This window comes from Schistocerca piceifrons, chromosome 8, assembly GCF_021461385.2.
Source record: "Schistocerca piceifrons isolate TAMUIC-IGC-003096 chromosome 8, iqSchPice1.1, whole genome shotgun sequence".
Lineage (NCBI taxonomy): Eukaryota > Metazoa > Arthropoda > Insecta > Orthoptera > Acrididae > Schistocerca > Schistocerca piceifrons.
The window spans coordinates 399,085,797-399,106,610 of NC_060145.1; the positions used below are offsets into that span (position 1 = coordinate 399,085,797).

General features: G+C 40.9%; 2 protein-coding genes across 3 annotated transcripts in view; one reads left to right on the forward strand and one right to left on the reverse strand.

The window, feature by feature from the left end:
- Positions 1-16,375, forward strand: part of LOC124711218 (uracil phosphoribosyltransferase homolog) — a 39,915-nt gene extending 23,540 nt beyond the window's left edge. Inside the window, exon 6 of one of the 2 annotated variants that reach the window (XM_047241174.1) lies at positions 1,676-1,918. In XM_047241174.1, coding sequence (XP_047097130.1) covers positions 1,676-1,816 — 141 coding nt within the window. In that variant the 3' untranslated portion in view covers positions 1,817-1,918. Of the gene's footprint in view, positions 1-1,675; positions 1,919-13,779 lie in introns of those variants that run through there. The other variant, XM_047241175.1, reaches the window with a different exon arrangement.
- Positions 16,376-20,131: 3,756 nt separating this feature from the next.
- On the reverse strand, positions 20,132-20,539 carry LOC124712381 (c-Myc-binding protein-like). The gene has a single exon (XM_047242677.1). The coding sequence runs from the start codon at positions 20,537-20,539 to the stop codon at positions 20,132-20,134; it is 408 nt and encodes a 135-aa protein (XP_047098633.1).
- Positions 20,540-20,814: the final 275 nt, after the last annotated feature.

Consider the following 20,814-nt stretch of genomic DNA (forward strand, 5'->3'; position numbering starts at 1 on the left):
TAATTCCAATCCCAAAGAAAGCAGGTGTTGACAGATGTGAAAATTACCGAACTATCAGTTTAATAAGTCACAGCTGCAAAATACTAACGTGAATTCTTTACAGACGAATGGAAAAACTGGTAGAAGCAGACCTCGGGGAAGATCAGTTTGGATTCCGTAGAAATGTTGGAACACGTGAGGCAATACTAACCTTACGACTTATCTTAGAAGAAAGATTAAGAAAAGGCAAACCTACGTTTCTAGCATTTGTAGACTTAGAGAAAGCTTTTGACAACGTTAACTGGAATACTTTCTTTCAAATTCTGAAGGTGGCAGGGGTAAAATACAGGGAGCGAAAGGCTATTTACAATTTGTACAGAAACCAGATGGCAGTTATAAGAGTCGAGGGGCATGAAAGGGAAGCAGTGGTTGGGAAAGGAGTGAGATAGGGCTGTAGCCTCTCCCCGATGTTATTCAATCTGTATATTGAGCAAGCAGTAAAGGAAACGAAAGAAAAATTCGGAGTAGGTATTAAAATCCATGGAGAAGAAATAAAAACTTTGAGGTTCGCCGATGACATTGTAATTCTGTCAGAGACAGCAAAGGACTTGGAAGAGCAGTTGAACGGAATGGACAGTGTCTTGAACATCAACAAAAGCAAAACGAGGATAATGGAATGTAGTCAAATTAAATCGGGTGATGCTGAGGGGATTAGATTAGGGAATGAGACACTTAAAGTAGTAAAGGAGTTTTGCTATTTAGGGAGTAAAATAACTGATGATGGTCGAAGTAGAGAGGATATAAAATGTAGACTGGCAATGGCAAGGAAATCGTTTCTGAAGAAGAGAAATTTGTTAACATCGAGTATAGATTTAAATGTCAGGAAGTCATTTCTGAAAGTATTTGTATGGAGTGTAGCCATGTATGGAAGTGAAACATGGACGATAACCAGTTTGGACAGGAAGAGACTAGAAGCTTTCGAAAAGTGGTGCTACAGAAGAATGCTGAAGATAAGGTGGGTAGATCACGTAACTAATGAGGAGGTATTGAATAGGATTGGGGAGAAGAGAAGTTTGTGGCACAACTTGACTAGAAGAAGGGATCGGTTTGGTAGGACATGTTTTGAGGCATCAAGGGATCACAAATTTAGCATTGGAGGGCAGCGTGGAGGGTAAAAATCGTAGAGGGAGACCAAGAGATGAATACACTAAGCAGATTCAGAAGGATGTAGGTTGCAGTAGGTACTGGGAGATGAAGAAGCTTGCACAGGATAGAGTAGCATGGAGAGCTGCATCAAACTAGTCTCAGGACTGAAGACCACAACAACGATCATTAATTTGTGCATTGAAGTTAGATTCTAAGTTAGCTTTAACCTCTTGTATTTTATGGCTGAGTATGTCATCTACTGATTCAGTAATTTGTTCCTTAATGGACCTCTTGTATTTTATGGCTGAGTATGTCATTTACTGATTCAGTAATTTGTTCCTTAATGGACTTAATTCTACTTGTTCCACTTTCTATCCTTCCTTATCCTTCTCTGCTTCTTCTTTAATTATACCTTCTAGTATTGATCGTAATTCCTCATTTTGCATTGTCATCTTTCTTGTGATCGGCATACACTATTTATTACCAATCGACAGTATTAATATTAAACCCTATATTCACGGAACTGTTTCTACTATTTAAATGTTCACAGCTCACCTTTCTTGGGAACTGTGAACTGCATACTGGTTGTAGAACAGCCAAAGCTGGCAGTGAAGCTGAAGCTGACATCTGCTCTCATGCTGCTGCTGACTGGACAACACACCTCCCCGTGCTCGCTGCTCTGCATCGATAATTCCTGTCGTATTAACGTCCACCATATGCATTACCCAGTCAAAACAATTTTGTTAAGTTCTGAACTAATTACGTGCACTCACTGCTTGTAATATAGGTGCACTTTCTGCTGCCACTGTATTCTTCTTTCTTTCTGTTTCAGTTTTGCGACAGTAAATTATATTTTGGATTCATTATGTGTTTACTATTCTTTCATAGACAATTCATTCAAAAGAAGCTCTTAATTATTTTATTATTTCTTGTTATGTGCTTTATAAGGCAATGTTGTTGATCACTGGTTGCCAGGGCCAACTTCTCTGTCTTCTATTCTTTGGAGCCGTAATTCTAACTCAAATGAATTTTCTGCACTAGTTGGTGCAGTCTCCTTCTGCGTTTACCTGTGTCGCCATATGGGGTGTATTTTTCCGTCTTTTCTTGCTGTTGCTTATTTTGTAACATATGTGGTGGGTCTTATACGAGCACTACTGGGAAGTTGCGTCCATGGCCAATGTAACAGGGCAATATTGTGCCGATCCCAATAGACTGCCAAATGAGAGTGGTATTACTTTTATCCTTTCGGAACAGAGTAGCTTTCTGGTGGTTCTGAACAGAGTAGCTTTCTGGTGGTCCTGAACATAGATATCACCACAAATACACATACTTTCAAAATTTACAGAAAATCCACAACAACAGACACAGTAACACCCTCATGTTCACAACATCCAGTAATACACAAACATGCAGCCTTCCATTCCATGGTGCATCACCTCACATCCATATCAATGTCAAAACAAAATGTCCAAACAGAAGTAGACACCATTAAATATATTGCATATAACAATGGCTATAACCCTGAATTAGTTGACAAAATCCTGCACAAGAAACAAAGAAGGAAAATCTTGCCCTACATTTATGCCCCCTCTGCAATAACAACCACACTATAAACCAACTGGTGTACTATTCCATATCTAGGTAAGCTATTGTTCCCCTTCCCTGGCAACACCATGGGAGGAACGTCAGGCTAAGGATGTCAGCGGATCTTATTCGCCCCGGTACCTTGTATGTTCGAGAGCTGATGGGGAGTTTTTTCATGATGAGGACGCCTCAGTTTTTTTGTTGAGCATTTAGAGAACAAGTTTGGGGAGGTGGTGGACTTGTCCAAAATGAGATCTGGGTCAGTCTCGATCGAAACAGCATCCTCTGCCCAGTCACCGGAGTTACTCGCTTGTGTGTGTGGGTGTTTTTTCTCTCCAAGCTGGGGGATATTTCTGTAACCATCACGCCCCATAAGAGCTTAAATATGGTCCAGGGTATCATATTTCACAGAGACCTTCTTTTGCAGTCCAACAATGAGCTGCGCGCCAATTTAGAGCGGCGAGGTGTACATTTTGTCTGGTGTGTCCACCAGGGTCCGAAGGATATAATCAGGTTGCCACCGGTGCCTTCATCTTGCGCTTTGAGGGTGAAGGTCAAGGTGATTGTCTACTGGTGTGATGTAAAGCCGTATATCCCACCCCTGATGCAGTGCTTTAAGTGCTGGAAGTTCGGCCATATGTCTTGCCGCTGGACTTCCAGCATCACATGCTGAGATTGCGGACGCCCATCACATCCCAATACCCCATGTGCCCCACCTCCCATCTGTGTCAACTGTGGAGAGCATCATTCGCCTTACTCACCTGACTGCAGGATTCTCCAGAATGAAAGGAAACCTATGGAGTACAAGACCCTGGACAAATTGACCTACACTGAGACTAAGAGAAAATTTAAACGCCTGCATCCTGTGTGTATGACATCGTCTTACACCGCCACTACAACAGTTCTGGTACTATCAGCTTCGCCAACCCACGTCACCTCTCAGAGCCAGAAGACTAAACCTGCCCCCTTGATGGTGGCGGGCATTTCCCTCCCTGTTGCCCCCGCACCACCCACTTCAGGAGCAACACCCCCCCACCCCCACCCCCAACCATCGGGGACATCCGTCCCCACTTCTAAGCCGGAGAAGCATAAGTCTTCTTTGGCTTCTCTCGCTAGAAAGGGGTCCCTTGGGTCGTCCCCTTTCCAGGTTTCTTCTAGTGGGGAAGACGACACCCGCCAGTGGCTGAAGAGCCCAAAAGCAGCTGGTCGTATGGCTTCACGCTCATCCTCAGTCCCGGAGACTGAGCCAGTGAAGTCCTCCCAGCCAGGGAAACCCAAGGAGCAGTGAGAGAAATCCAAAAAGAAAACCCCTGAGACCAAGGAAATTGTGGTGGCACCCACACCATCGCTACCTACAAGCTCAGCGGCTGAGGATGGGGTGGAGATTTTGGCGTCCGCTGAGGACCTAGATCTCGCCAGACCCTCCGACACAACGGATATAGACTGCTCAGGCAATAAATCGGTGGCAGCAGGTGACCCTGAGGCGTAAACTGCCTCATTGAATGTTCCGTGCCTTCCCAGTCTCACGATGTCAGCCTCCAGTGGAATTGCGGCAGTTTTTTCCAGTGCCTGGCAGAGCTATGGCAACTGTTAACTCTTTGAGGGGCAGTGGCTATCACCAGGCATTAACACTGATAACCACTGCCCTTGAAAGAGCTAAGCTTTACACCTGCTATCTGCATTGCCCTCCAGGAAACCTGGTTCCCAGCAATGCAGACCCCTGCCCTCCGCGGCAAGGGATATCACAGGAACCATAGCCACTATAATCGAGTGTCAGGTGGAGTTTGCGCTTATGTCCTAAACTCGGTCTGTAGTGAACATGTGCCCCTTCAAACTCCTCTTGAAGCTGTGGCTGTCAGAATAAGGAGGACACAGGAAATAACTGTCTGCAATGTATATCTTCCTCCAGATGGTGCAGTACCCCTGAATGTATTAGCTGCACTGATTGAACAACTCCCTAAACCTTTCCTACTTCTGGGAGATTTTAATGCCCATAACCCATCATGGGGTGGTACCATGCTTCCGAGGCAGAAATGTCGATACTTCACTGTCGTACGGCCTCTGCCTCTTAAATACTGGGGCCGCCACACATTTCAGTGTGGCTCATGGTAGTTACTCGGCCATTGATTTATCGATGTGCAGCCCAGGACTTCTCCCATCTATCCACCGGAGAGCACATGACGACCTGTGCGGTAGTGACCACTTTCCCAGCTTCCTGTGACTGCCCCAGCGTCAAGCACACAGACGCCTGCGCAGATGTTCTTTGAACAAGGCAGACTGGAGAACTTTTACCTCTGTTGTCACCGCTGACTCTCCCCCACACGGTAACATCGATGTGATGGTTGAGCAGGTGACTAGCACAATTGTTTTTGCGGCAGAATACGCGATCCCTCGCTCCTTAGTGTGCCCAAGGCGTAAGGCAGTCCCTTGGTGGTCGCCGGAAGTCGCTGAAGCAATTTAGAAGTGTTGGTGAGCTCTACAGTGGCATAAGCAGCACCCTTTCCTGGAGCAGCTCATAGCCTTTAAACGGCTCCGTGCCCGTGTTCACTACCTTATCAAACAACGGAAGGAGTGGTGTTGGGAGAGATACGTCTCCACCATTGGGTGCCACACAGCGCCTTCCCAAGTGTGGGCAAAGATCAAACGTCTTATCCGGTACCAGGCCCCAACAGCTGTCCCCAGTGTTCCCATAAATGGCGAGTTATGTACCGACGTAAACGTGATTGCAGAGCGCTTTGCTGAGCACTTGACTCAAGCCTCTGCGAAGGAGGATTATCCCCCAGCCTTTCACACACTCAAACAGCAGCTGGAAGGGAACGTCCTCTCATTCACTACACGCTGCAGTGAATCCTATAATGTCCCTTTTACAGAGTGGGAGCTCGTCAATGCCCTTGCACACAGCGCCAACACAGTTCCTGGGCCTGATCGCATCCACAGCCAGATGATTAAACATCTCTTATCTGACTACAAGCAAAATCTCGTCATCTTCAACCGGATCTGGTGTGATGGCATCTTTCAATCGCAGTGGCGGGAGAGCACCATCATTCCGATGCTCAAACCTGCTAAAAACACGCTTGACGTGGAAAGCTATCGGCCCACCAGCCTCACCAACATTCTTTGTAAGCTGCTGGAACGTATGGTATGTTGGCGGTTGGGAGTCACGTGGCCTGCTGGCTTCCGCCAGGATCGCTCTACCGCTGTTAATCTTGTGTCCACTGAGTCTGCCATCTGAACAGCCTTATCCAGACGGCAACACCTGATTGCTGTCTTTTTTGACTTACGTAAAGCATATGACACGATTTGGCTATGTCATATCCTTGCCACATTGTATGAGTGGGGTCTCCAGGGACCACTCCCAATTTTTATCCAAAACTTCCTGTCGCTCTATACTTTCCGTGTCCAAGTTGGTGACTCCCATAGTTCCATCCATATCCAGGAGAATTGAGTCCCGCAGGGCTCTGCATTGAGTGTCTCTCTATTTTTATTGGCCATTAACTGTCTAGCAGCGGCTGTCTGGCCCTCTGTCTCACCTTCTCTGTATGCAGACGACTTCTGCATTTTGTACCGCTGCTCCAGTATTGTTGTTGCTGAGCGGCGCCTCCAGGGAGCCATCCACAAGGTGCAGTCATGGGCTCTAGCCCACGGGTTCTAGTTTTAAGCCGCAAAGTCATGTGTCATGCACTTCTCTCAGCATCGTACCGTTCATCCGGAACCCACACTTTGTGTTAATGACGATCCACTCACTGTAGTGGAGACATATCAATTTCTAGGACTGGTTTTTGACGCTCGATTAACTTCGCTCCCTCATCTTCGTCAGCTTAAGCAGAAGTGCTGGCAGCACCTCAATGCCCTCCGTTGCTTGAGCAACATCAATTGGGGTGCAGATCGCTGTACGCTGCTGCAGCTCTACAGAGCCCTTGTCCAATCCTGAATTGGCTATAGGAGTGTGGTTTATGGTTCGGCAGCGCCTTCAACATTGCATTTATTCGACATTGTGCCCCACTGTGGGCTTCGATTAGTGACAAGAGCTTTTAGGACGAGTCCATTGACCAGCGTACTGGTGGAGGCTGGTGTCCCCCCACTACAGATCAGGCATGCGCAACTGTTCGCCAGTTACGCAGCACACATCCATAGTTCCCCTGAGCATCCGAATTACTGTCTCCTTTTCCCGCCTGCGGCAGTCCATCTCCTGCATCGACGGCCCAGAGGGGTTAATGATTGCGGTTCACGTGCGATCCCTTCTCTCCAAACTGGAGTCCTTCCCTTTACCACCTCTACTTGTTGTCCGTTCACATACGCCTCCATGGTGTATGCCTCAACCGCAGCTTCGTCTGTACCTTTTGCATGGCCCTAAGGACTCCGTTAACCCCGCCGCTCTCTGCTGTCACTTCCTCTCGATTCTTGACGTGTTCTGGCGCTCTGAAGTGGTTTACACCGACAGCTCAATGACTGATGGTCACGTAGGCTTTGCATATGTTCATGGAGGACATGTTGAGCAGCACATTTTGCCAGTTGGCTGCAGTGTTTTCACTGCAGAGCTGGCGGCCATATCTCATGCTCGTGAGTAGATCCGCCCATGCCGAGGCAAGTCATTTCTCCTGTGTGCAGACTCATTGAGCAGCCTACAAGCTATCGACCAGTGCTACACTCTGGTAGCGTCCATTCAGGAGTCCATCTAAGCCCTGGAACAATCCCACCGTTCCATGGTGTTTGTGTGGACCCCAGGACACATCGGAATCCCCGGCAATGAACTTGCCGACAGGCTGGCCAAACAGACGACGTGGAAACGGCTTCTGGAGATAGGCATTTCTGAAGCTGACTTGCGTTCTTTCTTACACCGCAGGGTTTTCCGGCTTTGGGAGACGGAATTGCATAACAGCACGCACAGCAAACTGCGTGTCTTTAAGGTGACTATGAATGTGTAGAAGTCTTCCATGCAGGCCTCTCACAGGGAATAAGTTGTCCTCTGCTGGCTCCGCATTGGCAAAACGTGGCTAATGCATGGTTACCTACTCCATCACGAGGACCCACCTGTGTCGCTGTGGCTCCCAAATGACAGTCGTCTACCTCTTGTTGGACTGCCCACTTTTAGCCGCTCTGCGGCAGACTTTTAACTTTCCCAGCACCCTGCCTTTGGTGTTGGGCGACTGCCTCCACAGCAGCTGTGGTTTTACGCTTTATCCGTGATAGTGGGTTTATACTTCTATGTAGGTTTTAGCGCATTCCTTTGTCCCTCTGTGTCCTCCACCCTAGTGCTTTTAGGGTGGAGGTTTTAATGTGTTGCAGAGTGGCTGGCTTTCCCTTTTTATTCTCGTGGTTGGCCAGCCACTGTAATCTGCTTTCATGTTTTACTCCCTTCTGTTACTAGCACCTCTGTCTTGTTTTCTTGTCCTCTTTTGTTCCTTTTAGTATTTGTTGCCTTCCCTTTGTTCTTGTGGCTTTTCCTTTCTTTTCGTTTTGTGTTATATGTTTAGTCCGTTTTATTCTCACCCTTGTGGCATTGTTTTATTAGGAACAAGGGACCGATGACCTCGTAGTTTGGTCCCTTCTCTCTCTTTAAACCAACCAACCTAGGTAAGCTATCAGACAAACTAGCCAAAACACTGATATCCCAAAACTAAAAACATGATTTTATGTAAGAGGCACTACAGCTAATCTCCTATTCAACAGCAAGGACAAAACAGATAAACTGAGCAACAGTGGGGTCTACAAAATAACCTGCACTGACTGCAATAAACTGTACATTGGTCAAACGGGCCGGGCCATATCAACAAGACTGACCGAACATGAACGCAGCTGGAGATTAAATAAAACAGACTCCACATTTGCTGAACATGTGCTCAAAGAAGGAAACAAATATCTAACACACACAGAAGTGCTACATATAGCCAACAAAGACAGAAAACTCAGCCTACTAGAAGCACTTGAAACTAACAAATGCTTAGCCCTAAATCCCCAGCTGGTTCTAAATGAACAGTTGCAACTGAGCACATCACCACTCTTAAATTTTACATAATAAAGTAAACCTGCTACTAACCACTAAGTGTCCCAATAGTAAACAAATTCACACCCCAGTATAATGTAATGTCCCTTATGTGTTCACATTTTCAACTGTAACAATGTAATATTTGGTATTTATTAATGTACAATTTTTTTAATAACAAAATGTAACCCCCAAAGAAAACATTGCTGTTGTACAACCAACAATTAGTGTCCAGTGCAACTGTTCACAACAAATACAAAAGATTGTAATTTTGAAATAATGTGTATTCTACATAATTCTAATTGTTTTCATACATGGTACTGGCAAACCATAAAATGCGATTTATTATGTTAAAGAACAGTTTTACAGAACAAGAAGTCAAAACACCCGTTTGACAATTCCATAGACAATACCACAACTAAAGATCGTATGTAAGTGCATTGTATCTTAGTCCAGGATGTTTGGTTCGTAAGACCCCAAGCTCCTTGTAAACAATAGCCAGTACTTATCCGAAGATGGCCTAATAAGCCGAAAACTAGTTCATACAAATAAAAGTCAGAAGAACAAAAAACCGCCTAAGTGTTATTCAATCCTCAATATGGAATTGTTCTATCAAGAAGCGACGGAAGATTCCATAAATAATTTTATTTAGTCTCTCGGCAAATAAATGTTTTGACAGTGTAAAGCACTTTTCCACAAAAACTGTCGGATTGTGTAGTTTCTGATAGCTCATTGTCCTTTCAGTTTTCTTACTGAAAAAGTATTGTTAAACTTCAATCATTTATGCATTTGTATTGACACATTTTTCGAATTTGATCAAGTAAGTGTGATACGCAGCACGCACAATGTATAGAATATCGGCCTGACCATATCTTACTTTGTTCCAGTTCTGTTTAAATAAAGTAGTAATTATTGTAAAATGCCTGAGTGTTTAAATTTTTCTTTTATCAGGTCTGTCTGGTGTAAGGAAAATGTTTGTTTTGTCATCAAATACACTCTTGACATTTTTCTACAACTACAGGGAATAAACAAAGTGTTTCATTGTTAAGAAAGTACACATTATCCAAAAGCTATCACAAGAACTATGCTTCTGGAATTGTTATAGAAGATTTGATGTCAACAAATTAAAGTCCTGACTGATAGAAGTTGTGCATAATGTAACATCATAATCGTCCTTGATTTTTTTATCCTCTGCTAATCACTCATGTAACAATTAGGTTTACAATAATTAAGATGTTGATATAAAAGGTGGAGACATTTTTGGTGTGGTTTAACTGCTTAAAATTCACATGTGTGCACTTTGGACTTTGCGCTATACAGCACTATGTCCTCTAGTAATGGTTGTATCTGCCAATTTACATGCTAGGCAGGAAAGAGGAAAGGCTTTACAAACTGCTGTTTATAAGTGATTCATTGTGAGGCAAAAATTACCAACTTTAACAGTTCTTTAAAAATACTTATAGTGCACCTTAGCAGCTAAAATTTTGACAGTGCACTACTACTGGCGTGAAAAATTTCAGCATTAAGTTTTGCCATGTCAGATTGGGGCCCTGCTCACATTAGAGTTTACCTATCGTCATCAGTCACAGTAGCTTACAGTGTAAGATATTTTTCTGGATTTAAAATTATCTCAGCTCATTGTTGTTACAAAGTAGACTGACCAGTTTATTTTTGATTAGTACTGTACATGATATATTGAAGATAGCAAATTTCTCCAAGATATGAAAGCTCATAAAGTAGATGTTCTGTAAATATTTTGGTTATTTTAAAAAGTAAGTGACTATAGTGTTGTTTGTAGGATGATAAAAGCAAATTCTATAAAAATTTGTCTTTATTTGAACCCTAAAACAAAATTAATATTGCATTAAAATTTTTAATACTATGGCTAAACAGGTGGCCAGTCTAACTCCAGCATCGGGTGGTGGCAACAGATAGGTTAGGGCTGTCTTTGGTCTGGGCTTGCCAATGCTAACACAATTACTGGGGTCCAGTTTTCACATGTGTGCTACCTTTCTGAAACTTAATTATACTTTTGTCATCAGCAACATATAAATTATACACTGAACAATAAGATTTAGAAAATTACAGCTTAACTTTCGACTGAGCTGACCTGTAAAGTGTGCCAACCCCAAATAAATTGTCTTGTACAGTTCCATTGTTGGTTTACAATTGCAAGCGTGTACATATTTCTTAATCATTGCTTAATACAGTGATACGCTGTATCATATGTCCAAGGGAACAGCAGTAATATAATATAAACAGCAAGCTAGGTGAGGAAAAAATTTGACTCACACAAGAAAATGCCCCAGATTCTGAGCTAGCTGCACAATCCCACAATGAGACAGTTGTCTATGAGACAATTAGTAATCAAATAAGCATTTGGCAGTGGTCTGATGCAATTTAGCTCATATAATATAAATTGATTTTATTGTTGTTTAGTTACACTTAACATAAAACTGTGATTTTGCTCCTGTGCCTGTGGTGAGCAGCAATATAGCTGGCATATGTAGTGGAGGTATGGAAGAGGTGTGGGGTGGGATAACAGGGAAGGGATAAGGAAGATACTAGTTCTGCCTATGGAAGCATACAGAGACATGATGGGGCAAGATAGGGCTGCTAGGTGCAGCATCAAGTGGTAGTATTGTGAATGGGGTGGGGAGTAGAGAAGGAGAAAGGAAAGGACTGTATACGCCAGGGTTGGCAGGTAGAAGCAATGTGTATTACTGGGGTGCGAGTAGGAAGGGAGGGAAGTGGAGGACAGCAACTAAGAAAGGTTGAGGCCAGGGGTTACAGGAATGAATAATATGTTTTAGGGAGAGTTTCCACCTGCACAATTCAGAAAAAGCACTTGTATAGTCCTTTCCCCCCTCTCTAGCTCTCCCGTCCGCCCACTCTTCTTTCCGAAAGCACAGCCACTGATGCGCCTAGAAATTCCATCCTGTCCCCACCGATGTCCCTACATGCCCCAACAAGCATCACCCCTGCCCCACACCTTTTCCATACCTCTAGATTCCTGCTCACCTCAGACATAGTTGCAGTTGGGCCTTAGCACACGGAGATGACTGTGTGTGTGTGTGTGTGTGTGTGTGTGTGAGAGAGAGAGAGAGAGAGAGAGAGAGAGAGAGAGAGAGAGAGAGAGAGAGAGAGTTTTGACTGTCCTTATACAGGAGAGGAGAGGGTATCAGCTGGAGCCAGTCATAACTTCACTTCCTTTTCCTCATCTCTTATCTTCTTAGTGTGTCAACCAGCCACTGACCAGCATGACTCTGCTCATCTGTTATTACCCTGGCATTGAATGCTCAACCACATCCTCCAAGGGGCTCTGACTACCTCTCATCGTGCCAGGAGATGAGGGATATCCTATGCAAAATGTGTAGTTCAATGGACTCATCTCATCACCACAATTTTTGTGGTATACAGGTTTTCTGTAAAATTTTTGTAGAGCCTGTAACATATTTTTTGTTAAAATATATTTCATCTTTTCATTTCAACCATCTTCAACTTCAATTGTAGTGCTTCCCCTCGCAGGTTTATGAGTGGGTTCTTCACAATTCCACACCTAGTTGCAGAATTTGCCATTTGTGCCACACCAAATGTATTCAAAATGCTTATGAAGTTATTATCAATTTCATCATCATAAAGTCTGTGCTAATGTTCATTTGTTAACAAATTGTTATGTTCGTTTTGGGGCTGGTGAAGAAAAGTCCACATTACCACTACGTGAGTGGTACACACAAACAGAATGATTAATTCCTCATGGATGTTAATTTAGTTGTTACCAGTTCAAAATGCTTACCTACACTAATTGTAATCAGACCTTCTCTAGCTCTAAACTGTGTGCCACCTCTGATATAAAAACAGGATCACCCCACCCTATAATGTAGTTCTCCAGTAGCAAGTTGCACATTCATATGGTGATAACAGTATATGCTATATCTCATTGCGTCTACACCAGTGCTCTGTAATGCATACCACCATGCTGTTCAAAGACTAATTCAGTTGCAAGCTTGTGTATTTTTAATAGACTGTCAATTTTTTAAGAGTAGATAATTCTGAGCAACTTTCTGTGGTGTTTGTGCATTCCAGAGTGATGAATTGTATCTTTCTCTACACATTGAAGAAATTTCTAAACTGGTTGAGTTACTTTTAAAGTAGGTAAGCCTGTTGTCACGATTTATCCTATGAAAGGCCTAGTCCATCTGACCACGACAACACATACTGCCCAACTCCCGCACCTACTACATTCTCATTAACTAATTCCACCAACCTTAAATGAAGGCGTACATTTTCACTTTTTCCTGCGGGATATACTGAAGAATACGATACAACCTGTCAGCTTGAACAGTGACCCTATTAATCAGTATGGAGACTGTGATGTCATAACTATCGCAGTAGCAGGATCTGAGTAGGAATATGGAGTTTTGGGTGGGGATGTTCTTACACTTTAAAATAAATTAAAAAAATTGAAAAAAAGCAGAATGGCTGTTTTGCAAAATTCATTATACCATTCCTGAAATAAATTGGTCCTTAGATTACATTTTATTGAGATCCAGAATTTTATAACATGCTTATGTGAGACATAGATAACTTGCATTACTTTTGTACTGTAGGTGAATGTTACAGGCATTAGTGAAGTTGATACTAAAAGAATGGTTAGCTAAAGGGAGTACGATGTTAGAATTTTTTTTTTTTTCTAATTTTTTAAATTCAAAAACTGGAGTGTATTTAATGATCCTTGGAATAGTATGAACATTCTTATCTGTTCACAAATTTTAAATGCTTTGAATCCCGAAATCTTTGCCACAGAGTAAAAATCATTCACAATAACTGAATTGGGATTGCAGCAGATGACAATCAGTTGGTGGTTCTGAAAAATTTATATTCTTTGTAGTGGAAGGTACTATCTTCTGCCAAGTTCATTCCGTTTTAGCAATGTGTTTTTGATTATTGGAAAGGTTACCGAATGGTGATGATGGAGCTGGTGCTTTGCTTTTATTTGATTGTTTTACAAAAATCATAGTACATGGATTTAGAACCTTTTGTTTTGCATAAAACAGCACTTATTCATTGTTTCTATTGTGTTACAGATGAAGATATTAACATCAGAAATACATGCTGTGGCTCCAAACCATTTTGGTCAAAAATACTTTGGCACTGATTGAAAAATCACAGATATCCTCAAATTAGAAGTGCTGTAATGAAAGCAAAAATTCGGCGATACATGTCATCTTAAACATTGTCTTCTGAGAGAATACTGTGAAGCATTCTTGAATGAATTTTTCAAATTGGGAAACCATTTCCCCCCCTCATAGTATTGTGTTCTTTAACGATACAATTTACTCGAGAAAGTGCTTTTCCTATAAATTTAGTAAGGTTGGTTACTGGTGAGTCAGTTGTTTTAGTTTCCTATGAAAATAGCACAACATATTTTTACAGTGTGTAAGTTTCCAAAGAATAATGAATCGTTTTTTATTTAGTATTTCCGTAGAGCATTAATTTTCTGTTTTTAAACCTCTCTCTCCAAATTGATGGTACTTATTAGATGTGTGTGCCCTGCACCACATTTTCCCAGTATTGATTGTATACTTAACATAACACGGTAATTAACTATTATGTTAAACATTTTTTTAATGTGCAAACATAGGCTTAAAACTGTTCTTAGTTAGTACACATGCTTATTAACAGTAGAAGGAGAAGCTACCAAGATACAGTGAAAAGCAAAAACCTAAGGTTCTATTTTTTTTATATTTGTTGCTTTTTTCATTACCAGCCTTTATTTAAAATTGAGCTGAATTCACACCAGTGGAGACACATGCAAATGTTCAATGAAGGGGGTACTGAGAAATATTTAGTTCCAAGGATTTGGTGGTTGATGCTTTTTGCTAGACACCTTTAATAGCAGATGAATAGTTTCACCAAAACTTGAAACAAGAAAATCAAGTATTGAATGAAACTATGAGTTTTCAACACAACGGCTGCAGCATGCATAGTTGTGAATGTTTCACCACCAGGCCACAGCGTCATGCGCGTGGTGTTGCTTTTGCTGCCGGCAGCCTCGTGGCAGTCAGCAAGTTAAGCAGTGTTTCAATTTTTTTTGTCATCCTTGTTTTCTCAAGAGAAAGGTGTTACATGTGTACTAGTACATTATCACTTCCATTTAGAATAGACACACACGTTAATTTATAATTGCATTTTTAGATTTTATCAGCTGATGTTTATACTTATTATTGTGAATGTAATATGGGTATTCCTTTTGGCTAGTTGTCCAAGTCTTTAATAATCTTTATTGATGTACACTGTGGCTTTTTATCTGTCATTTAAGTGTCAGGCTATCAATCCAAAGGTTTGGTGTTTAATGTCTGTTTGGTTCAGGAATTCCATGTGGTACTTAATATGTTCACCTGTGATGATAATCTGTGTGATGAAAGAGTAAATATTGCCCTGCTAAATGAGCATGTTCCTAATTCAGAGCAAGGCTAGGGCTTGCTACCAATAACATGCATATAATGCCAAGTGATTTTTTTTCCAATTGCCCTTTAGTATGTTACTAATTTATATCACTTCTGTATTTATTGAATTTCATATATTACAATTCTGCTTAAAACTAGGTGGCTGATGAGATCAAAAGGGCTATATGTCCCTTATACCGGTGAACCAGTTTGTATAATCATATTTATAACAAACATTTTATAATGAGAAGCATTAGTTGAAACTGAATTGTGATAACTTAAGTTTGTACCTGCTGTTGCTAATGGTATTCTAGTAACTTAGTAAGAATTAAACAGAAATTCATAGTTGTGGTGATCTTTTACATGAAGAAATTAAAACTAGTCAGGCAGATTTTGTCAGTGTCAGGATGTGTAGTAATTACTGCAGGGTACTGATGTTGTTAACTGCAATTTACTAGTGGACTGCTAAATTATAGTGAAATGTCTTTTGGTATAAGAACTCTGCGATGATTATGGAAATATGAATCTCTTGATTCAGTTTAAATACTAGTCGTGTGTCCAAAAATTTTACTTCCTATTTTACCTCTTTTGTGTAAAAATCATTGTACAGGCATATTCAGAGTTTTAATTCTAACTTAGTATTTATTGGTTAATTTTGTTCCTGAAAGAGCTAATTCTTAATGTTAAATTTGCTGCTTGAAATTCTGATACCGCCATTGTTACATGTACACAGTTTTTTAGAATTCTCTTAATTTGCAGATGACTAGAATTTCTTTACTTTATTAATTGTACTTATATGTAATTCTAGTTCAACATGTGATAAATTATGTTTGATAGCCATTGTTCCTTAAGCAGTTGATTATTAATGTTAAAATCACAGTTTGAAATTCAGAGCCTTCCATTGTAATGCATTTATGTCATAGTGTTGTGAGATATTTTCATGAGTTGCAGGTGACTACTTGTTTCAGCACATGAATTTCACTTATGTATCTGATCTTTAACTGTTCTGATGGTGTGATTCTCTTTGAATATGTGATAACTTGATAGTCATACTTCTTTTGAGAGTTCAGATGTGTATGTCTATTGAGACAGTGATGTAAAGGTAAACTTATGCGAAAGTAAACACATTTAAAATTTTTCTTTATTCTTACACATTTGAAACTTCATAAATACTTGTCATGTTACTAAATGTTTGTACCTGTATTGTGTAATAAAGTTATACAATGTTTGTTAATTGGTTGTAATGCCATTTATTTTCACATCCCCACTTCCCTCCCAAAATACTATTCTCATAATTTTAAGTACTCTTATGTGCCCCTCCTCTCTTCAAAAGAACTACAGAATAATTAATACTAGCTGAATACTCACACTTCACTACAGAATTTAAAGAAACACATGCACAAACCATTACTCTGGTAACACATTCACCCAATCACCACGTTCACCTACAGCTACAACTTGATACCATTACCCAATTATGGTGGATTCATTTCACAAAGTATGGGCATTAGCTGCTCAAGTTATACTAGCTGGTATATCATGAATCAACAGCGACTTATGGAATTTGTATGTGGAAAATCCAAGTTCAAAATCATCCCTAGATTTTACACCAGTGTCCTGGATTAAATTGCAGGTATCTCGGTAGTGGCCCATATAGTCAAAGCATATGATGCTATTGTTGGTGATCATCTGTATGTGTTAAGAGACGTTAAGCTTATTTGCTTGCCTTGGTGCTTTGGAGAGTAGAAAACTGTATGCAAGTATTGGGCTTTACCTTCTCGTTCATTGGCATCTCCAACACTGCTCATATCCATTCATTATTCCCTTACATTCAAAATGTATACTTACAGAAGTTTCCATATAAAAAGTGCCTATATGCACAAAGAAAGAAATCCTTCCCAACTAGGTAGCTGAACCTATCCTTTGGGATGTCACAGCTAACAGCACCATGACTTTACTGTTGACCGAAGTATTAGTTGCGACCAAGTGAAGATAGCGACAAATTTGTGTAAGTGTTTAGAAAATAGTTTAGCTGTATCGTGAAGTTACATAGGTCATCAGATGTTTTGATAGTGATGGTGATAGATAAATGATAAGTTTGTGTAGGTAAATATCACTTTCCATTTTTACAACACTTCTGTTGACAATGGTCATTATTTTGCAGGGTGGCACCAAAACAATTTAGCTGTGCTGTGATCTTACACACAAAGATGATATATATAACTTTCTGTGTTTTCTAGTCTCAGATCAAATCCTGTGAATTTGAGTGTTTGTCCCTGCTAAATACATTTTGATGGGAAACTGCAGTCTCCTGAAATCAAAAGGCAAGACACTGAAGGTAATGAAATAGGTGGCATAAGCACTGTTTCTGACTGATCAGATTTAGAAATTCACAGTTGATCTGAAGTTTGGGCAGAAATAAGGCTGTGAGGGTGGGCCATGTATCATATTTAGATAGTTCGGTCAGTAGAGTACTCCAGTCAGTTACCACCTCTGAACATTAAAGGTTGGCACAGAACCATCTTCAGTCACTTGCTTTGCACCACATGATGTCATTCAGAAGCAGTTATATTTGCAGGCATTAGCTTCACAACTCTGTAAAAAAACAACCCATAATTGCCATTTCACTCCTTAATTTACTAGAACCCTGTCTACTTAGATAAGGAAAAAAAATCATCTTGGTGCACAGCAACAGCCTGCAAGGTACTCATACTAGCATGCAAGATGCATAGGTCAACCAATGGCAGCAGCAAACTTACTTGAAGCACCACCAATTAATTAAAATTCCCAGGGAGTGACCAGCAGTTTTCATGTAACTGACGACACTACTACATATTGAATCATATCAGAACTGACCAGGACGGATGTGGAGCATTGCTACACCAATAGAGATAGAATCTCCACATGGATGTGACAGCAGTGAACAGTACATCACGTTGCATTTGAATGTTTCCTCAGAACCTTCAAAGGGACAACGGACGACCTTCACAACTAGTCTGCAAAAACTTCTGATTGGATTTAAGACCTGAGCCTATGGCTACGTGCATCCATTACAAAATCAGGATAGTGATCTATGTAAGAATGTATAGATTTGTTGAGAATAGTTGTGACATATTTTCTCCTGTCATCATACAACAAAAAAATAAATAGGTTTTTTGTCCCACTCAGCTGCGTTTTCTATTGTTGCAACATAAATCAAAACAGTTACTGTAACAACTTCACAGGCATTTATTGATGTGTATGACCATGCATTTATATTTTTCTGACATTAAAGAATTCCTCAAAATGTAATAAGTCTGTGTCTAAAACTTTTGAGGTTAGACTGGTGGTAGTACAATATCAAGTCATATTTGCAGTATCTTGAACATCAGACATATTCCCTTGGGCATAATCAGGATGTGGACCACTGTCACCATTGACATCCTTGCCAAGCATCCATCTCCCTACTCGATAACAATATTTTGACATCACTGCCATATTGATACTGTGGTGTGGCAAGATTTCATTCGAAGGTAAGAACATAAATATGGCAAGGCAAACCAATGTATACAGTAACAAGCACTTCCTATACTTCACGTAGAACTACTTTCTGCCAGCATGTAGTGCAGCTGAAATCATAACAGACTGTGTGAGCAAGCCAGTTTTCACTAAATTGAGCATTAGTACTTATTTCCACTGGCACCTTCAATCATAGGAAAAACGTGCAAATGTGAGCACTGTAGAAGTAAAAACTTTATCAAGTAAGTAGTTCACTAGAACAAATTGCAGTCTTTAATGTCCAACTCACCCGTGTTACCAGTGCATACCATAGCTGGATTTATCTACCTCAAAAAGTTTTTTGATTGCCAAACATCTGAACGCAATACTCTTGGTTTGAAAAATTGAAACTGTGTGTGATAGATGGAGATCAAAGACATATTTTGTACAGCTCACCATCTGACTACCAAGTGTTGTCACTGCTCGATGGCAGAGTCAGTGTTGTAAACTTTGGTGTCCCACTGGATGAATGAAAAACTTGTGACTACTGATTCCCTTATCATCTCATGGACACCACCACAGGGGAGAGACTACTTATCTATGGTGCCATAAATCATTGATTCCTCTGTGCTAGGGGCCCAACACCACATGCAAACTATTGCGCAATTAGTCTCCTGACACAAAGATATTTGAGAGAATCCTAGATTATCACAGCCACAGTATCATTCAATTCATGACCAACTAGTATGATTTTATAACATATATGGATCTGTGCCATTTTTACAGGCTGTTCAATGCCAAGATAAAGCTATACACAACTGCGCATCATTAGACCATGTTCCACAAAAACTAATTTGAAACACACTCGGTAACTAATTTAAACGTAAATGTATCTTCCACTGGGTTATACTGCTGTATAGGTAAATCTAAAGCTGTTCCTGTTGATTTGTGTGACATGTTTCCACATTGACAGTTGGGCAGCATCAGTAGTCAACACTGTGGACCTTGCTGTTCATCACTGTCAGGCACCATGACAAGACTTAGAATTTGCTCTATGCTGATGTTGGCCTGCTTAACAGTTTCTTTGACAACAGTGCATTAATTGTGTATAATTTGAATATTAATGACAGAATCAGTTGGATGACCTAACCAGAAGAGAGAACAGATTGGGAAAGTGGCATTACAAGATCTGTTGCAGTAGGACTCCTGCCACACATAAAAAATAGAAAAATAATAATTTGATTTTATTGCTCTGAGAGTTTGACAGTTTATTCACATCATCACTTGTAGTGTTTGTACTGTTTCACGCAGTCTTGCTGCTCCTCCATAATGTCGTTTCTTTTTTCTGGTACTGAATCATAGTTTTAAGCTTATTAAATAAACTGGTATTTTTCTGTAACAACCATTTATTACTTCTTTGTATGCAGTCATATATGCGGTACAAACCCGACATGTTGAACCGCCTCCCAAGCAGTGACACCTTGTCAAGGTGCTGGCTTGGCCACACACGACACTACTCCGCAGGTTGTTCCTCAGGTGGTGGTGGTTCCTCTCCCTCTGCAGGTGGCTCCTCTCCTCCTTCCGTTTGCTCAGCACCTTCCTCTGGTGCTGCTCCTTCTTCACCACCCTCTGTCACCGGCTCCAACTCAGCAATACGTGCACGTAGAGCTTCATTCTCAGCCCGTAATTTCTCGATTGCATCACTGTTACGTGCCAGCTCTGCTTGTACTGCTTCATACTCTGCCATATCTGGTACATTATCACCAATATTGCAACGGACAAACTCTAGCGGGTCCGTTGGCTTCTCAGGGGCCTCATACAATGAGATGAATACCTTGGTCAGCGCATCCAACACGCCAGCACCCTCCAGATACTTTCGGAATTCCTCACGCTTTGCATCTATCGGCCTGTAGTCCGACATTATTTCTAGAAAAGTGCAAAGAAAAAACATTACCAAGTTATTTTAACTTCAGCATTTTGGTTATTAGTAGTAGTGCAGAAATAAGGGGTATTATGTAGGAAAACTTTTTATAGAGTTTACAATAGAGACGCAAAATGTACCAATAATTTACAACAGCTTAAATTTATAAGACCTGACACGTCAGGTGGAGGAGAGAGAACTATCTGTATTATAAATTTAATGGTCTTGATCACACTACAATGTAATGACAAACTAGATGATTACTGGTGATGGTT

Bases quoted from the DNA above. Each gene is read 5' to 3' on its own strand.
- LOC124712381 (XM_047242677.1), bottom strand. From the start codon at position 20,539: ATGTCGGACTACAGGCCGATAGATGCAAAGCGTGAGGAATTCCGAAAG.